The sequence below is a fragment of the Rana temporaria genome, chromosome 1 (assembly GCF_905171775.1).
Source record: "Rana temporaria chromosome 1, aRanTem1.1, whole genome shotgun sequence".
Taxonomy (NCBI): domain Eukaryota; kingdom Metazoa; phylum Chordata; class Amphibia; order Anura; family Ranidae; genus Rana; species Rana temporaria.
The window spans coordinates 152,456,228-152,476,116 of NC_053489.1; the positions used below are offsets into that span (position 1 = coordinate 152,456,228).

The 19,889-nt window shown below is 39.8% G+C and overlaps 1 protein-coding gene across 2 annotated transcripts in view; it reads left to right on the forward strand.

Moving 5' to 3' along the window:
- PRDM6 (PR/SET domain 6) overlaps positions 1-19,889 on the forward strand; it is a 184,243-nt gene that overhangs the window by 117,030 nt on the left and 47,324 nt on the right. For both annotated transcript variants that reach the window (XM_040344342.1, XM_040344333.1), the window contains exon 4: positions 5,545-5,672. In XM_040344342.1, coding sequence (XP_040200276.1) covers positions 5,545-5,672 — 128 coding nt within the window. The remainder of the gene's footprint in view (positions 1-5,544; positions 5,673-19,889) is intronic.

A 19,889-nucleotide genomic window follows, 5' to 3' on the forward strand; every position in this document is an offset into this window, starting at 1 on the left:
AATACAGTTTAATTTGTACCTCGCTTCCTGTTCCATAATCTCCTTGAGAGCATCTCTTTTTATAATTAAGTTGTGATGAGTCTCTTTTAATCTCTGCGCTTTATGTTGGCGTTCTAGGGACTCTATCTCCTTAATCAGGGTGTTTGCTTTATTTTTCCTCTCTTTTATTTTTTTAGCTCCCTCTGCGATTAAGATTCCTCTAATATAAGCTTTGTGCGTCTCCCAAAGGGTAGCGCTGGAAATCCCTTCTGTATCGTTAATCAGAAAAAATTGTTTTAATTCCGCCTCCACCCTATTTGCCCCTCCTTCGTCACGAATCAGGCCATCATCTAGGCGCCACAGCGGCCGCTGTCTCTTTTGTGTGGATAATTTGATTTTCATAGAGATTGGAGCATGATCTGACACAGTCATGATTCCTATACCCGTCTCCGTTATAGAGTCCAGCAGCCTATGATCCGCCAGGATGTAGTCAATTCTAGAGTATGTTCCGTGGGGAGGAGAAAAAAACGTGTAATCGTGTTCATTTGGGTGAAAAATCCGCCAAACATCCACTAGTTGGTGGTCATGAATCTTTTGTTTAATTCTCTGTAAGTGCCCATTTTTGGTCTCCTTCCCACGGAACGTACTATCTTCTTTCGGCTCTAAGACAAAGTTTAAATCACCCATCAGGATTATATATCCCTCCGCAAAATTATTCAGTTTTCCCAGGATTTTTCCTAAATATTGGGTTTGGTGTACATTTGGGGCATAGATATTTGCCAAGGTATAGACGATATTATCGATCCTTACCCTAAGAAATATAAATCTCCCTTCTGGGTCTGTCATCCTTGCCTCAAGGGTAAACCCAAACCCCCTTGTGAACCCAATTGCCACACCCCTAGCGCGCTTTGAGATGGAATCCCCATAGAACCAAGTGGGGTATGCAGGGGAGTAAAGCTTGATATTTGCGTCTAAGGTTAAGTGGGATTCCTGGATGTATACAACATCCGCTCTAAGTTGTTCAATCTCTGCGAGAACCTTGAGTCTTTTAACGGCTGAATTTAATCCCTTTACATTATAGGATAAAAATTTTACTTCTGTCATTTTCCGTAGCTAGGTTATTTCCTACTGAGTTTTCCAAGAGATTCCTTGGGAGCCATAATCCCTTTTCCCTCCCTATTTTGAAGGAGGAGATTCCCTCTCCCCTTCCAAACCCACCCCCCCTCCACCTCGCCTCCCCCTCCCCCTCCCACCCCCTTGCCCAGGCCTATACATCGCCTCTGAACCGTAGGGATCCTTGGTACCCCCTACCCGTCGGTTCTTATGGATGAGGTGAAGCGCCACTGCGCCCCTCCCACCCCTTTTCCCCAGGATATTATTGGGGACTTGATCTTATATGGGTGGGGTAACGGATCCAACCTCCCCCTTCCCCTCCCTAGTCCTCCCCTCCCCCTCCCCCCCTCATCCCCCCACAATGCCCAATTGCGTTACTCCGGACCACCCCGAGGGCCAGGCAATCTTCCGCGAACTATTCAACCCATCCGGGTAGGTCCACAACTGGCATATCCAATCTGCGGCAGAACCCTGCCAGGTCTTCAGGAAATATTAATTTTGCTGACACCCCTTCTTTGTGGCCTATCAGACAGGCCGGGAACCCCCACTTATAATTTATATTATGTAATCGCATCTGTTCCAGTAAGGGTTTTTGGAGTCTTCTTCTGGCCAGGGTTTCCCATGCCAGATCCATGAAGATCTGGATCTCCATCCCGGCATAGGATAAGGGAGGCTTTCTTCTCAATTTTAGCCAGATCTCCTCTTTATGTTCGAAATGTCTGAACCTAGCAATAATGTCCCTGTGCCAATTGCCTCCTCCCTCCCTGATCTTCCCCACACGGTGTACTCGTTCCAATTTGAGGGGACCTTCCGCGCCATTGTCGAGAAGGGGCAGGAACAAATCATTAAGAATTTTTCTCAAGTCTTCTCCCTTCTCCTCCTTAACAGATCGTATTCTTAAATTTTGCCTTCTATTACGGTTCTCTTGATCTTCTAATCGGTATTGCAACCGCCTCTGATTTTGTTTCATAGTCAAATGTTGATTTTTTAATTCAGTAAGGTCGAGGTCCTGCTTTTCTATCTTTTTCTCTGCTTCCTCTACTCGTTCTAATATGTGAAATAGGTCCGTTCTTAATGTGCTGATTTCCTCCCTTATTACATTCTCCACCCTCTTTAACATTGCGTCCATTTCCCCCGTAGTGGGGATATGAGAGTCCAGGCTAGGGTCATCCATTTGGTTAGATACATGCTCAGATTCTGTTGAAATATCAGTAATAAGGGTTGCCGTCCCCCCCACACTCTTCTTATTTGTCCCAGTTTTTTCCACTTTTTTTATCAGCCCTGGGCTCTTAGAACTCCCGTCCGGGGTCATATAGTGTCTGATCGTACTCGTGGAAGAGGTCTCTTTGGGTATTTTCGGAGCAGCCCCCCTTGTTGACCTATTCATATTATATTTCTTTGTCGTTCTAATTCGTTTCCCCAGTTTGAGCAGAAATGGGCAGGTCTCCACCTCCACCTCCCCCCCCTTTTTTTTTGTAGTTTTTTTTTTTAAAGCTCACTGGGGGGCTGGTTGAGAAAACTAGGAGGGGTGTTGGTTCCTTCCGAAAACCAAAAAGATGTCTGACCCCCGGTATTTCCAGGGGTCTTTCAAGGTTTCGGTGAACTGCCCAGTACGTTAAGGTGTATGCGTAAAAGGAGGATTTCGTACCCTCTAATTTAGAGGGGGGTCCACATCCAAAAACACTCGGGACCGTCTTTGGAATTTTTTCCCCTGTAAGGAACCTAAGAGTCTTTAGGGGGCGAAAAACCGGGGGGGGGACTGTATTTCCGCGTCCTCTTTATATATACATATATAAATATACACATATATATATATATATTTTTTTTTTTTTCCCCCGCCCTTTCCCCTTGGGGTACGCAAAACCTTTAGACAGAATAGGGCTACTACACGCTATGCCCTATATTGTCCTCTGGTCGACCAGTAGAGAATCAAGGAAAATCTAGGTTAGGCCTGGTGAGGTGGCGACATCTCTGGTATTGCCACTAATGCTCCAGTCCAGTCCCCCAGTAATTTAACAAAGACCTGCGGAAGTAGGTATAGTATCTCTTATGTGGCTGGTTCCTTTTTCTCCCTGTGCCACTGGGGTTTTTTCAGCAGCGTGTATGGTCCACAAAGTAATGTTCCATGTAAGCTTAAGCTCCTGTTATGACACAGTTACACTTTTCCCCCTTTTTATTTGATTATTATTTATTTTCAACCAGTAGCCGGTCTGGATAGATTAGGCGTATTGTAAGTAGGCGTCTAATGTTTGCCACCTATACTCCAGGGCAAAAAACCCCCTCAATGATTTCTCTTATAATTAACAAAGGTAAGTACAGTGGCACGGGGGTATCTAATGCTTTTCCACCAATCCCCAACAGGCGGTATAAGTATAAGTATCCACCTCATACAAGTGTGAGCTCATGTAGACCATAAATGCTTGTCCAAGTTTGGTCAATGTGAGGAGTAGAGAGAAATAAAACTTTTACATGTCCACTTATAACGCATAAAGTATTGCATATAAAGAGGTAATGCTCCGCTTCCTTACCCTGTCTTCACTGTTAGAGCCAGATCCCAGGTCAACACATTGCTACAATACCATCTTGTAACAAAGAGAAAAAGGGTTAATATTACCTCTTTGCCGAGTTTTCTTATTGGACATATCTTTTTCTTTCAGCCTGATGCCGAGATGTCCTGGGGTCAGTACATGCAAGGAGGGGGGGGGGGGCGGGCGGCCAGCAGGCACGCCACGGATGGAAGCCTCCCTGCTATTCCTCCGCTCTCTAAATCACCTGCCGCCGGGGGGCGTGGGGGGGGGGGCCGGAGAACGAGGAACTCACGGAGTGCGGCCAGGGCGGATGTAGGCTGCGGGGTGAACGGACTAACCGCTCGGCGGACTTCCTCTCCCCATCGCGTCCACCGTCACTGAAGCTCCGCCGGGTCTAGATCCCTCCGTCTCCCGCAGCCATCGCCAGGTCGGATCCGTCGCGCAGGCAGCTCCTCCCTCCGACGTGCGTGCTTCACGTGCACCACGTCATTCCTCTCTGGCTGACCTTCCAGCTGCTGACTTTTAATAAATAGACACTTACCTGTCCAGTGGGCCCGCGATGTCGGCAGCCGAGGCTGAGCAATCGCTCGTCTCTTGGCTGCCATCCTGTGTGAGGGAATCAGGAAGTGAAGCATTGCTGCTTCTCTGCCCGGTTCCCTACCGCGCCCTCACTGGTCCCTGCTGTCCCTTGGAACCAGTGTGTTTCCCAGAAGACAGCGGGGGGTGACACGAAGGGGCATGACTCTCGTGGGAGTCTATTCCTGGAAGTGGGTGCAAATACCTGTATTATACAGGTATCTGCACCCCTCCCCCTGAAAGGTGCCAAATGTGACACCGGAGGGGGTCCGAAAAGTGGAGGTTCACTTTCTGTGTGGACCTCTGCTTTAAGAAAGAAATGTGTTCTTATAGTCATGATCCTTTGTATCAATGCACTACATTAGAAAATAAAAAGGTTAGCTTATATAAGGGGAAGGAATAAATTTCCTCCCCAAATATAGGGATTTTTACGTGAGATGTGTTGCTCTTAGTATCGAAGGTAGGCGCACAAAACACAAGGTTTTTAAATATCAAAAATAATTTAATTATATAAATATAAAGTTTCACATTATGTGAAACTTTATATTTATATAATTAAATTATTTTTGATATTTAAAAACCTTGTGTTTTGTGCGCCTACCTTCGATACTAAGAGCAACACATCTCACGTAAAAATCCCTATATTTGGGGAGGAAATTTATTCCTTCCCCTTATATAAGCTAACCTTTTTATTTTCTACAATTTTGATGGGATTGTGAGTGACTGCTGCTCAAGAGGAAGTCATTCATTCACCGACATACTTGTTTCAATGCACTACATTAGTCACTGCCCTAGAGCAACAAGTTAAGTAATAGGCAGTGGTCTAATATGCAGACTGGTTTAGAGTTGGGGACGTTGAAAGAAAAGAAGACTTAGCATGAGCATCACGCAAAGTATAATTTTCAGAAGGTAGTCAGCAGGGGCAGCCCATATTGTTCATGTTATTTTATAATGACATGTTATTGCAGCTATTTGGTACACTCATTTTGTCAGCAATATACCACTAGTGTGACATTCACTATACACTTTGTAGCTTTCCGCTGAGTCTTGTCTCACACTTTATTGCACAGCCAGTGAGCCAAATGATTGTATAGGAAGCCTACTGATGTCTTGCATTTTCTGTAAATATATTTAATGCAAAGGATCAGGTTGATAAGACAGGGTAATTTATAGTGCATCATAGTATGTTTCTCTCTTTCATGTCAAGTAGGTCTCATGATTCCATAAACTAGTGACAAATGTAGGCATAATAAATCCCTACCAAAGATATATGAGACACAAGCCACAAAGTAATGTACGATTGATGACTTTTCCTTCCTACTGAACTTGTAACCCCTTTCCCCTGTAGATATATGACCAAGATGGGACACTACAGCATTTCATTGATGGAGGAGAACCTAGTAAGTCAAGCTGGATGAGGTACGTCCGATGCGCAAGGCACTGTGGGGAGCAGAATCTGACTGTTGTACAATACAGGTAATGTTTTCCAATTCCTTAAAATACTTTTACATACATTGGAAACACTGGGATTGATTTACTAAAAATGAAGAGTGCGAGTTGCAGCTGTGCATGGTAACCACTCAGCTTCTAATCTCAGCTTGTTCATTTAAGCTTTGACAAAACAAAACTGGATTCTGATTGTTTTCTACGCAGCGATGCACCAGATTTTGTGGTCTCCATTCTTAGTATATATATATATATATATATATATATATATATATATATATATATAACTATTTCACAACAATCTGCAGCCCATTGTACCTGGTGAAGAATCATTATGAGATTTGAAAGTAACTTTTGTCTTTTAATGGACAAGATTTTGCTCTCATTAATCCTAAAATTGCTGCAAATTCTTATAGATTTTCTATTTAACTCACAACTGTTGGGTTAGCTGTGCTTTGTTTGCACCAAACACAAGAAGGAATAAGTACTGCCTATATGTGGTACAGTTGCATACTGTAAACGTTATATTATATTTCACCTGCTTTGATGCTATTTTACAGGAAAATGTTCAAATTTTTGGCAAAATAAAATGTTTGTTATTTTATTTATATTACTGCTATTTTATACAATTTTTATAATTTGAATAAAAATGTTATTGAAACGAACATTTAATAAGGAGCACACTCAATTAATTTTTATTTCGTTTTTTCCCAAAATAAAAAGCATAACCCCTATAAGTATAAATACAATGTATCAGAGAGATTCCAGGATGATCTCTAGCAAATGTCAAGGAAGGAGGAAATAACTGGAATTAAGAGTAATATGAATTCCAATTTGCATACAAGCATAGCAGTAAAGGTCATTGTTGTACAGAGAAATGTGAATTGAGCATCAGCGATACGTTAAAGGACCCTCATATGTGTAAGGCAGTGGTCAAGTCCACTTTACAAGAGGAGGAGAGAGAAACATATTAATAGGACCTCCCTGGTGAGGGAGCCCAGTAAGTAGAAGAAAAAAGCTTGGGGGCAGAAAGGGAAGTAAAAAAAAAGAGGAAAAGAGAGGATGTCAAGGGCACCAAAGCCAGAGCCCTAGGACCCTGGGGCCTACAGCAATGTGAAATGGCTGCAGACATCGAGGGGAGGATGTTTTGTATCCACGGAGTCCATATTTTTAAGATTTTTTCCTGTGTATCAAGGAGAATGCTGGTAAGCTTTTTATAAATGAAGAATGCCAAACCTCAGTGAAGGAAACAAAATGCTGTTTCCAAGCTCTTGCAGTAGTTTGTTTGGCCGTTAGTAAAACATACTTGCTAATTTGAATTAGTTTAAGTGTAGTAGGACATGCAAATGGTCTTCAGTGAAGGGACATGTCCAGAATGTTCTGGAGAAAGATGGGTAGAGGTGTGCTAAACAAAATGGGGCCATATACCACCTCAAGGCGGTCTTAAAAGCTGATTCAAATGTGAGTATATTGATGGAGCATGAAGCTAATGAAGACCAGATTTGTGTCCAGTCCTCCCTCTCTTGGGTGTCTTTGAGGTCCTGTTTCCACTTGGTAAAGTAGGTGTGACTGTTGGGGCTTATGAGATTGTCCAATTGTAAATAGATAATGGAAATAAGTCTAGAAAAGAGGGGTGTATGGTGACAAATATGCTAAAATATTGAGAGTTGTGATGTTAGGTATTTATTGGAGAGTATAGTGGTTAGCCAGTACTTAATTTGCAAATAAAGAAAAAGTTTGGATTGGGCCTGATACTTGTCTCGGTTTTCTGCCCAGTTGCAACAGAGCGACTGTTGATATTTGTGAGGAAGCCATGAAATGTACTGGGGGATTGTAGGAAAATGGGCTGGTGTAGCGAGATTAAAATGCTGGAGTACTTAAGGGTGTCCCAGGTTCAGAGTGTATGTATCATTAGGGGGCTTATAGATGCAGGCCTGGGGGCATATTGTGCAGTATATTGAGGGGTCAATGGAGTGATCTGTGCAGCTGGAAAGTATTTGGTAACATTTTGAAAACCCAAGTCTCTTTGTTTCTTACGTATAATCATTATACTGTATGCTTTGAAACTTGTGTTTTTTGTCAGTCCAAACAAATTTAAAGAAATTATTTACAAAGCAAACAGAATATTGGCATGCATTAAAAAGGGCATTAACTCCAGGGATAAAGCAATAAAACTACCACTCTACGAGACTCTGGTCCGGCCTCCCCTGGAGTATGCTGTCTAGTTCTGGGCACCAGTCCTCAGGAAGGATGTACTGGAAATGGAGCAAGTACAAAGAAGGGCAACAAAGCTAATAACAGGTCTGGAGAATATTAGTTATGAGGAAAGGTGGCGAGCACTGAACTTATTCTCTAAAGAAGCGATGCTTGAGAGGGGATATGATTTCAATTTACAAATACCACACTGGTGACCCCCACAATAGCGATAAAACTTTTTTGCGGAAGGGAGTTTAATAAGACACGTGGCCACTCACGAAAATTAGAAAAACAGAGGTTTAACCTTAAACTGCATAGAGGGTTCTTTACTGTAAGAGCGGCAAGGATGTGGAATTCCCTTCCACAGGCAGTGGTTTCAGAGGGGGCATCGATAGTTTAAAAAACTATTAGATAAGCACGTGAACAACCGTAATATACAGGGATATACAATGTAATACTGACCTATAATCACACATATAGGTTGGACTGGATGGACTTGTGTCTTTTTTCAACCTCATCTACTGTGTAACTATGTAACTATGATTCTGGAAGGATTTGAGAGTGTAGGAAGGAACTGGGACAGGGAGAGTACAAAATAGATATAGAAGTTTTGGAAGAATTGTAATTTTTACAAAGTTTATTTGCCCAACGCACGAAAGGTGGAGACAAGACCAAGACAAGAGTAGAGACTTTAGGAACTGAAAAGTACAGGGTGCGGTATGAACAAGTTAAGAGGATTCAGTATAGGGTTCTTTCAAGCTTCAGAGTGTACAGTGCATGCAAGGCTGCCTAATAAGAAAGTCCAGCACTAGCTCTGTACTTGTTGACTGCTCCTGGAGGCTAAAAAGCTAGATAATATACTCTCTACTTAGAGAGGAGGAAAGATTTGTTCTTCTCGAGTGCATATGTAATCTGAGATTCTTCTTTTTCATGGGGTACATTTGAGAACAACACTGGTAATATGTGCTGAAGCTTCGTACACACGACCGAGTTTCTCGGCAAAAACCAGCAAGAAACTTGCTGGTTTTTTTTGGGCCGTAAAAGTGTACACTTTTCGACGAGGAAACTGTCGAGGATCTCGTCGAGCCAAAAAGAGAGCATGTCTTCTTTTTCCTCACCGGCAATGGAGAAATTTGGCTCGCCGAGATCCTCGACAGCCTAACAAGGAACTCGACGAGCAAAACGATGTGTTTCGCCCGTCGAGTTCCTCGGTTGTGTGTACGAGGCCTGAGAGGAGCATTCATAGTAAGTATAAAAAAATATTGCATTCATTATACAGTAAACCCACCTTCCAGAATACCGGGATAGACACAAGGCTAATGTGCAGACCACCATGAACAACACATATTGATTTCTACGTTTGTGGCTCTCAAAAATATTTATTAATTCCACGCCAGCAGTGGTACAACAAATGCCTGGTGAAAAGTTCATCAATTTCTATCTGCACTTCTGATTATGATATTCTTGCAGAAGCAAATCCAATTGACCTTCTAGCAAACCAGCTAAACGCATAGTTTAAATTCATATACTGTGGCTGTGCTGTTTTATCATCCACAAGATTTGTATTTCTATTCTGATTACTATTCTGATTTACACACCTCATAGTCATGCAGGTGACATTTTATTTCCTGCATCAGCAAAATAGCTTCTTATGCCACCTCTATCAGCACAAGTGGGTAAACAATGAATATTAACAACATTAAATATTTTTATATATATATATATATATCTACACACACACACATACGTGTGTGTATATAGATACTGTATATATGTGTGCGTATGTATATATACAGTACAGACCAAAAGTTTGGACACACCTTCTCATTCAAAGAGTTTTCTTTATTTTCATGGCTATGAAAATTGCAGATTCACACTGAAGGCATCAAAACTACGAATTAACACATGTGGAATTATACATAACAAAAAAGTGTGAAACAACTGAAAATATATTTCATATTCTAGGTTCTTCAAAGTAGCCACCTTTTGCTTTGATTACTGCTTGGCACACTCTTGGCATTCTCTTGATGAGCTTCAAGAATTAGTCACCTGGCCCAGCACCCCATCACTCTCCTTCTTGGTCAAATAGCCCTTACACAGCCTGGAGGTGCGTTTGGGGTCATTTTCCTGTTGGAAAATAAATGATGGTCCAACTAAATGCAAACCGGATGGAATAGCATGCCGCTGCAAGATGCTGTGGTAGCCATGCTGTTTCAGTATGCCTTCAATTTTGAATAAATCCCCAACAGTGTCACCAGCAAAGCACCCCCACACCATCACACCTCCTCCTCCATGCTTGACGGTGGGAACCAGGCATGTAGAGTCTATCCATTCACCTTTTCTGCATCGCACAAAGACACGGCGGTTGGAACCAAAGATCTCAAGTTTGGACTCGTCAGACCAAAGCACAGATTTCCACTGGTCTAATGTACATTCCTTATGTTCTTTAGCCCAAACAAGTCTCTTTTGCTTGTTGCCTTTCTTTAGCAGTGGTTTCCTAGCAGATATTCTACCATGAAGGCCTGATTCACACAGTCTCCTCTTAACAGTTCTAGAGATGTGTCTGCTGCAAAAGGTGACTACTTTGAAGAACCTAGAAAATGAAATAGATTTTCAGTTGTTGCACACTTTTTTGTTATGTATAATTTAATTCTACATGCGTTAATTCATAGTTTTGATGCCTTCAATGTGAATCTACAATTTTCATAGTCATGAAAATAAAGAAAACTCTTTGAATGAGAAGGTGTGTCCAAACTTTTGGTCTGTACTGTATATATATATATATATATATATATATATATACACACACACACACACACACATGTGTATATATACAGGATATATATATATAGTTATCACATGTCTGAAAACATGTAATTACATGTTCTTTTAAACTTTAGTTTCACTTTTTGAACTAGGCTGCACTGTAATCTCACAATATCTCACGAGATTACAGGCAGCCCACCCACTTTTACACAGATCTCAGCCGTTTTTCAGAGGAAAAACTTCTCCTCTGTTCTCCCTCTGAGAACTTCGGTTCTCAGTTTATTAAACCGGCTGCAGAGGAGATAATTTTCCTCTGAGAACTGCCGAGAACTGAACAGAGAAAAAACTTCACAGTTTATTAAAGGACACCATAGAGTTTTGCTTTTAGGTCAAAAAGTTTGAATTTGGTCTCATCTGACCAGAACACCTTCTTGTACATGTTTGCTGTGTCCCCCACATGACTTCTCGCAAACTGCAAATGGGACTTCTTATGGTTTTATTTCAACAATGGCATTCTTCTTGACGCTCTTCCATAAAGGCCAGATTTACGAAGGGGTGGGCAGCCATGTCTCAGTAGATTTGCAGTTGTGCCATACTCATTCCATTTTCAGATGAAGGATTGAACAGTGCTCCAAGAGATGTTCAAAGCTTGGGATATTTTTTTCTATAACCTAACCCTGCTTTAAACTTCTTCACAACTTTATCCCTGACCTGTCTGGTGTGTTCCTTGGCCTTCATGATGCTGTTTGTTTACTAAGGTTCTCTAACAAACCTATGAGGGCTTCACAGAACAGCTTTATTTATGCTGAGATTATATTAAGGAAAGATGAAAACTATTTACTAATAAGGTGACTTCTTGGTGTTAAATAAAGTGTCAACATTTACCAGATCCAACCCATTCAGTTTAAACTAGAAATGAAAGGCAAAACATTTGTGTATAGTGTTACCAGCAAGCCACTTGTAAAAATAAGTAGTCTTTACTGGCCTCTCCTAAACAGGTAAAACAGTCCAGGAAAACGACAGTAAATAGCGTACTTCAACGAAATTGTTTTGCTGCTGATCAATTTTACATTTCTGTGTATTCTGCAATCTCTTAATTCTTGTAGTAAAACCCCCTGCCTTCTGGTCAGTTTTAACCTATTGAAAATGACCTGCTGTGGGTCAATTCCACACTGCTGTATCATCTGAGGTGTCTTAATTCCTAATTATAGCTTGCTAGAAGCCAGCCAGGCGTAGGACAGTTTTGCATCAAGGGGAACAGGAACAGCCACAGCCAAACACTATCCAATTTCTATTTGATGGTGAAATCAGATCTATTAATGTTTGATAACAAATTATGCTGCTGCTGCTAGCTACTAAACATTTTTTTTTTAACTAAAATTAATTATACTGAGATACTACCTCTGTATGTAGAATACAGAGGTAGTATCTCAGTATAATTAATTTTAGTTAAAAAAATAAAAACATGTTTAGTAGTTCTAGCAGCAGCAGCATAATTTTTTTATCCAACTGTTAAGCATGGGGGTGGATCAATTATGCTTTAGGGTTGTATTGCAGCCAGTGGCACAGGGAACATTTCACGAGTAGAAGGAAAAATGGATTCAATAAAATTTCAGCAAATTTTGGATGGTAACTTGATGCCATCTGTGAAAAAGCTGAAGTTAAAGAGAGGATGGCTTCTACAAATAGATAATGAATCTCAAAATCCAGGGGGGATTACATCAAGAGGCGTAAACTGAAGGTTTTGCCATGGCCTTCACAATCTCCTGACCTCAACATAATTGAAAATCTATGGATAGACCTTAAAAGAGCAGTGCGTGACAGACAGCCCAGAAATCTCAAAGAACTGGAAGACTTTTGTAAGTAAGAATGGGCAAAGATACCTCAAACAAGAATTGAAAGACTCTTGGCTGGCTACAAAAAGCGTTTACAAGCTGTGATACTTGCCAAAGGGGGCAGTACAATATATTAACTCTGCAGGGTGCCCAAACTTTTGCAGATGCCATTTTTTTGTTTTCTGTAATTTTAAAAGTGTAAATGATGGAAATAAAATCTAACTTTTTTTGACATATTATAAGAATGTCTAATCTGTAATTTGATGCCTTTTGGAGATTTTTCCATCTTACCTTGGCTTCGTTATGCACATTAATACAAATTTTTACCTGGGGGGCCCAAACTTTGGATCCCCACTGTAGGTGGTGTAATGTGAGTTGGCTTAGGTGATTACTGTTTTTGCCTCTGTTTTTTTTACTTTCATACAATGTAAATTCTCTGCTTTTTTAAAGGAAGCTCTGCAGCAAATTTTTTTTTTTTTTGTTAATGAAAACCCAAAATACCAACCATTAAAACAAAAGCAATTTTTTTTAATTGAAGCCTTGCAGCAAAGAAAAATCGTTTGATATAGAAAAAACGGTAGTTAAGGCCTCATTAACACCTATGCAAGTTGCATTTTGCATATTACAGGTGCATTGTGCATTTTGCATTTTTCAATACACGTTTTTGATCGATTGAAACCTATTGAACCAAACACCAGAAAAAAGTCCCTGGCCCTTTTGTACCATAAAATACACAGATGTGAACATGACCTATAGGAAACCATGTTCAATGGACTGTAGTGTGTTTCTGCAAAACGAAAAATGCACTAAAAATGCATAGGTGTGATCCAGGCCTAACAGTGACTGCTGACCTTAAGTAAAACAAAATGAAACAGAAAAAAGCCCCCAGTAATAATAACAACAAAAAAAGGCAGCAATGGGGTTGATAGCAATCAAAATTAAAGTGCTGTTCCCTAACTGACCATAATCTCTCTATTCAGATTGTTAGCTTTACTTACAACAGTGAAGGGTCTGATTTAATCAAAACCCCCTGTATTGGCCATCATAAGCTTGTTGTCAATGTCAAAAGGCTATGCAGTGCATACCTGCATGATTCCCTTTTAATACATGGTAGCGGCAAACTGGAACCTCCTCCGTAATTACAAACCATATGGCACAAAAAGCAATAACTGTGCCAGTGAAAACATGTTTCTATCAGAAAAAATCTATTACATATATAAGCTATATATAATTCTACCATAACTGAGTTGGAAGATAGAAGCAAATGCATAGTATATAGCGTCTTTTTACACATCTGGGTGATCGAAGATGAGGAGGCCATATTGAAAAACAATCTAATATACACACTATAAGCATGTCTCTAAGGACCAATATAATAACATTAATATGTTGGCAATATTATAGTAAATATAATGAAAGACATTTTGAAAAAGCAAAATGATCCTTAGGAAATGAGTGCCGAAAATGAAATCATTTACATGGGTCGGACATTTTTACAGCACTTTTTAAATCCTGATGAGATGTTAACAACTCTGTATAGCACAGTTTCAGATGTTTCAGCTTTCAATGCAATGAACCATGAAAATTAAATAAACTCTTTTCAGTTACCAATGAGCGTAGCTCTCTGGGTAGGGAACACTTTAGGCATCGGCCTATTTTTACTATGTCCAAAGTTGTCCTTTTCACAAAAAGTCAGCTGGTTTGAATTCCCTGTGTTATGATGTCTAATATCTAAATGGAATTTTCTTCAAAGAGCTGTGTGATTGATTGACCCTCGGTTGAACGTTTTGTTTTTATTTTGAGGCTGACAATAATGTCCGTTGGCATGTGTTCTACTTCAACAGCGTTAGGACGCCATGAAGCTATCTTTATGAGTCATCCAACCACAATACTAAATACATGTCAGCAAAGGAAATATTATCCGAAATGAGAAAAATCCCTTTGATGTACTTCACCATGCAGAGAGTTGTGCGAGTTTTGGACGCATTATCTACTTGGAAGAAATGGTGAATGCTTACACTATTTTTTAACCTACCCCAACCCTCTGGGACCACCCATTGCTTGAAAACAGTTCTGCTCTTTCAGCAGCAAACTGTGTCATTTGGTTTTTAGTACATTCGCTTGCTACTCCGCTTTGTTTATGTTAGAAAGAGCCAAAGTGAAAGATGAAATGTTTGCAATGGTGAAGTACAAAGTCGACTTGATTTTTCTCAGCTTTGAGAACTTACTATTGATTTTTTTTTTAATCTGCAGTGAGAGAATTTTCATTGCGGCCGTCAACGGGTGGAAGTTTATGGAGGGAAAACAAAAACAGTCCAAACTGAGAGTTTCTGTCAGAAATTCATAGAAAGCGATAGTTCTGCTTAGCCAGCAGAGCCCTCGCGAGGAAAAAAAATGGCTGTAAATAGAGAGAATAACAAGATAAATGAAAGTTTTGCAGCTGCAAGTAAAATATTGAGAATCTGCACTTTTCTATTGATCTTTATGATCCCGTTGCCAAGAGGCAGTTTGTGGTGACAAAATATGTTGACAACTGCATATCTCACACGGATGTAAAATGTAGAATCGGACTCCCATATGTCCACACTGTAACACTACAGACAAATTGTCCTGTTACAGATAATTCTTTATGGAAGGGTTGTTATATAAAGTAGTTTTATTTCTCTGCAAAAACTTCAAGCTAATATTTTTAGCTGTAATTGGGAAACTTTCTGCCGATAAATATTATATTTTTCTGCTATACAAGTCTGTAGTTTTTTTCAAAAGATGGATTAAAAAACAACTTTTTGAGAAGCCTTGTAGCTGTACCAGAAAAGAAAATAACATCAAAATGAATTTTACACAGAGATTCTTTACAATTTTGAAGCTGCCTTTAGACATTAACCTGAGACCATTTTTTACCTGTTGTATGCCTTTTGCTTCTGATGTTGGATTTGACTTACCGTTCATACCTTATTTACCTGTGTCTTGATATGATGATGACCTTTAGAATTTGCTTTGTTCCAGATCTTTTCAATATGAATATTGAAATATAAAATGTTGAAGCTGTAGATGGAAACTAAAGTTGTATACATTACAAATGATTTTAAACTTAAAGCACAAAGAAAATCAATGTGTGCCTATATGTGCAACTAGCACACGTACACCTTATGGTACACTTAGTTTCACTTACAGTACCTTACAGTACCTGCCAGTGGAACCTCCTTTAGGGCTCAGATCGCTGCTTCTTCCAACGCCACCAACGCCATCTCCCTCACCTTCTCTTTCAGTTGCCTAGGCGCTTCTCTTCAACCATTGGATGACCACAGATGATGTAACTTTTGTGTATGCACTGTGTAGTGTACATTGCTTCTTGCAATTTTTCAAAGAAGGGATTTGGTTACACGTTAAAGTAAAACTGTGGCCAGGACATGGACATTAAAATATTTCCATATTCTTAACAAGCAGTGAATAAACTTTAAAACATACCCTCAACTACCTATGTAGTGTCAGCCACTTTGGAGCCACTGTGGATCATCAAAGTTCACAAACAGTAAAGTCTTTAAGTTAGGTCCCAGCATTCTGCTGAGATGAGGTTAGTCGGACTGCTGTTCTCACACACAAGCAGCAGCCCAGCTCACCGACATGACCCCCTGAACATTGCTCTTCATAATAGTGATGTTGATTAGAGCAGTGATCAGCAAGGCATGCCAGACCACAGAAGAGTCAGATGTCTGCATGTCAGAATGACAATCGGCTGTTTTTTTAATTTTATCCCTGTACATACCGTATTTTCACCGCCGCTCCTGGTATGTCTTCTGCGGGACTGGGCGTTCCTAATTGATTGACAGGCTTCCGACCGTCGCATACTGCGCGTCACGAGTTGCCGAAAGAAGCCGAATGTTGGTTCGCAGGCGCCGTATAGAGCGGACACGCAGTCCGGCTTCTTTCGGCAACTCGTGACGCGCTGTATGCGACGGTCGGAAGCCTGTCAATCAATTAGGAACGCCCAGTCCCGCAGAAGACATACCCGGAAGCGGCGGTGAAAATACGGTATGTGCGGGGATAAAATAAAAAAAAATTGCCGATTGTCATTCTGACAACTCGGCTGAATCTAATGTTAACATTTTTTTTTGGGGTGAACCCCCGCTTTAATTGATATTAAGAAATGTAAAAAAGAAGCATAAGAATCACTGTAAATGCAGCCTGCATTACAGTAATAAATTAGGAGGATTCCATTGAGATTTAAACAGAAACTATAATTGCTGGGTCAATTTTATTTTAACCACTTTATCCCCAGGGCAATTATGGCATTTCTTACATACATGTAAGAATGAGCAAATTACTTAGAGCCCCCAAACATACATTTTTTTAAGCATGAGCCCTGGAGAAAAAAATGGTGGATTTTATTTTTTGCCACACAATATTTGTGCAGCCATTATTCGAATGCAAAGTTTTTGAAAAATATACACTTTAATGAATTTTAGTGTACCCAAACACAATATAATACCCACTTTTTGGTAAAAATAAATAAGTTGATATTATGCTGAGTTAATAGATACCAAACATATCTTGATACAAAATTGTGTACACCCATGGTACAGCGAAAAACTACTGTACATTAAATTATCCATAAGCAACGCTATAACAGCCTTTAGAGCAGGGGTCTCAAACTGGCGGCCCTCCGGCTGTTTTGCGAAACTTCAAGTCCCATCATGCCTCTGACTGTGGGAGCCATGCTTGTAACTGTCAGCCTTGCATTGCCTCATGGGCATCGCAACAGCTGGAGGGCCGCCAGTTTGAGACCCCTGCTTTAGAGTTTACCCGTTTAGAGCTACACAGAAAGTCTAGCTACACAGGAGGTCTGGCCCTAGAATTACTGCACTCACTCTGACGTTCATGGTGTGAAACAATTTCAGTTTACATACTACTGCGGGATCTATGTGCATGTTCACCTTTGCGCGTGAGCATGGGAAGTCGGGGGCCTTTACTTTTTTTTATGTATTTTGTTTTTTATTTTATTACATTTTTTACACTATCCCCTTATTACATTTTTCATCAACTTTATGCTATCACAAGGGATGGACAATATGGCCCTCTTTATGGAGAGAGCTGGGGTCTATTAGACCCCAGATCTCTCCTGTAACACCGTCATTACTAAAGATAACATAGTAATACATTTATCATTATTTTAGGACAAACAAGGCTTTCTTTTGGTGATATTGTGTTTAAAAAAATATTACATTTGTATGCAAGACAAAAAGCATAAAATCAAAAACACACTTTTTTTTCGATTTGATCAGTGTTATTTTAAAGAAAATGCAACCCTGAAGATGTTTTACACTATCTAGCACTTTATGTTTTATTTGGATCTGGCTATATGGTAGCTGTATGGGTGAAGTTCTCTAGATACTCTGGAACTGTTCCTGTTGTGGTTCCTTTACACATCCCCTGTTGAGGATCTCTACCAGGACTTATACATCAAGCCTGTTTGACCCTTCGTAATAAAGAGTCCAGGCTCTCCGGTAAGAGTCCAACTTATTGTGGTGATGGCATACTCACTTGGTTAAGGGATTGGATGCACATTATCTACAGTCAAATCACAGAGTTTGATATTTTGACCACTGTGATCCATTTGAGAGACTGATTTTCTTTTGGACTGTTTTATTTATTTATATTTTAATATTTTTCAATACATTGATCACTTTTAGTGCAACACAATTTTTTTGTTATTTTATAAAAATATACCACATTTGTGGTGCTGCTTTTTTGACACTGAAAAATTCTTCACATGCACAGTATTATATATTTGTATAAAACTATAACTTGTATGATTCTAGTACAAAGCATCGCAAATGTTTTTTTAAATATATGTCCTGTTTAGAATTTCACAAAAATGATGATTCTAGTAAAAAACATCGCAATTTTTTTTTTAGAAATATAATAAAGACTTTTTTCAATTTTTTAATGCAACACTAAAAAAGTGTAATGAAAAATAGAAATAATGGTTAGAATAACAGAAATAAAGAAAAAATATTACCTTCGAAGTGTAGGGGGGATATGAGTTATTGATGGTTGATTATGGTAAAATAAAGGTTTCAAGGGGATTAAATATAAAAAGCTTGTTTTTATTTTATTTTTTTATAAATAATTTATTCAAGGAATTAAAGCACATAAATACCAGTGTACAATAAAATGCAGTCAATCAGAAAAGGTAGAAGCCTACGTAATTCAAAAACCATAAGACAATGCAGGAGAGGTTGATTTATTACAGGCAGATATATTGTGAACTGCAAGGGCAGTTGCACTAGATCTGAAGGGAAACTTTAAAATGAGGGGAAGCTCTGCTGATTTCCATCATTCAATCGTGTGAAAGCAAAGAAAAAAAAAATCTTGCATGTGATTGAGTATTCTTTGCAAAGTAAAGCTTTACCTAACTTACTAAGCTCTGGAGTGCACTTGCAGCGCACAGTATTACCAGTGTCACAGATATGACTGCACATGATGACCAACAGCACAAGGTACAGTAGGTAAAACAAACTACCAATACATGACTGCAAAATACATACAGTATTCAGGACTCCTCGAAACTGTAAACAGAAGAATCGCATGCTCCCATGGCCCTAGATGCCCTATGGGGCCCAAAGGAATGGCTGTAGCAGGCTTGGATGAAGGTAGGGAAGATAAGGAAAAGAGGGGGGTGCACAGGAAAAGGGAAAACGTCAGGAAAAGAAATAGAAGGGCGTAGCAGAAGCCTAGGCTGGTACATTGGGAATGTGAGGGTAGGAAGAGAGCGGAGGGGAACAAAGGGAAAGGGAGAAAGAAGAAGAGGTGGAAGAGAGAGATGAAAAAGGGGAGCACCAGGAAACACATGGCTTGGTATAAGAAAAACAAGTCATCAGTGTTAAGAAAGTCAAACCAGTAAAACAATGCCATTTAGAATCATTTGTCTGTGCCCCTAAAAGAATTAATGAGATCATCAATGGTTTTAATATTATTAACTTTAGTACATAAAAGCCACAGGTCTGGTATACAGGCCTGGTATACAGGCCCAAGCTGCATTGGTGCAGATAAATGATAATGCCAGATCTAAAATGGAAAGTAACCTGGAGTAATCTGAAGATTAACCGGGTGGACCCGATTCTAGAAATGTGTGGGTTTGGGGCATGACCAGAAGGTTTGTAAAAGATCACAAGGTGATGCACTACATCTCCAACACTGTTTCAAAGTCAGTGGGAACATCGGATGGATGGTATGATGGATTCTATACTACTGGTTTATCATTTTGTAACCAGATTCCTGCTGTTTGTTATTTATAGAGGATTGAAGAGATTAGGTGAGGTTTGGACCTCTCATCCTTTGTAAATATATGGAGATCTTGTTCCCACTTATCCAGGAAAGATAAAGAAATCCCAGATTAAAAACTTTGTAGCAAAGGGAAAGATCATTTTTCAATCAAATTCTTGGACAC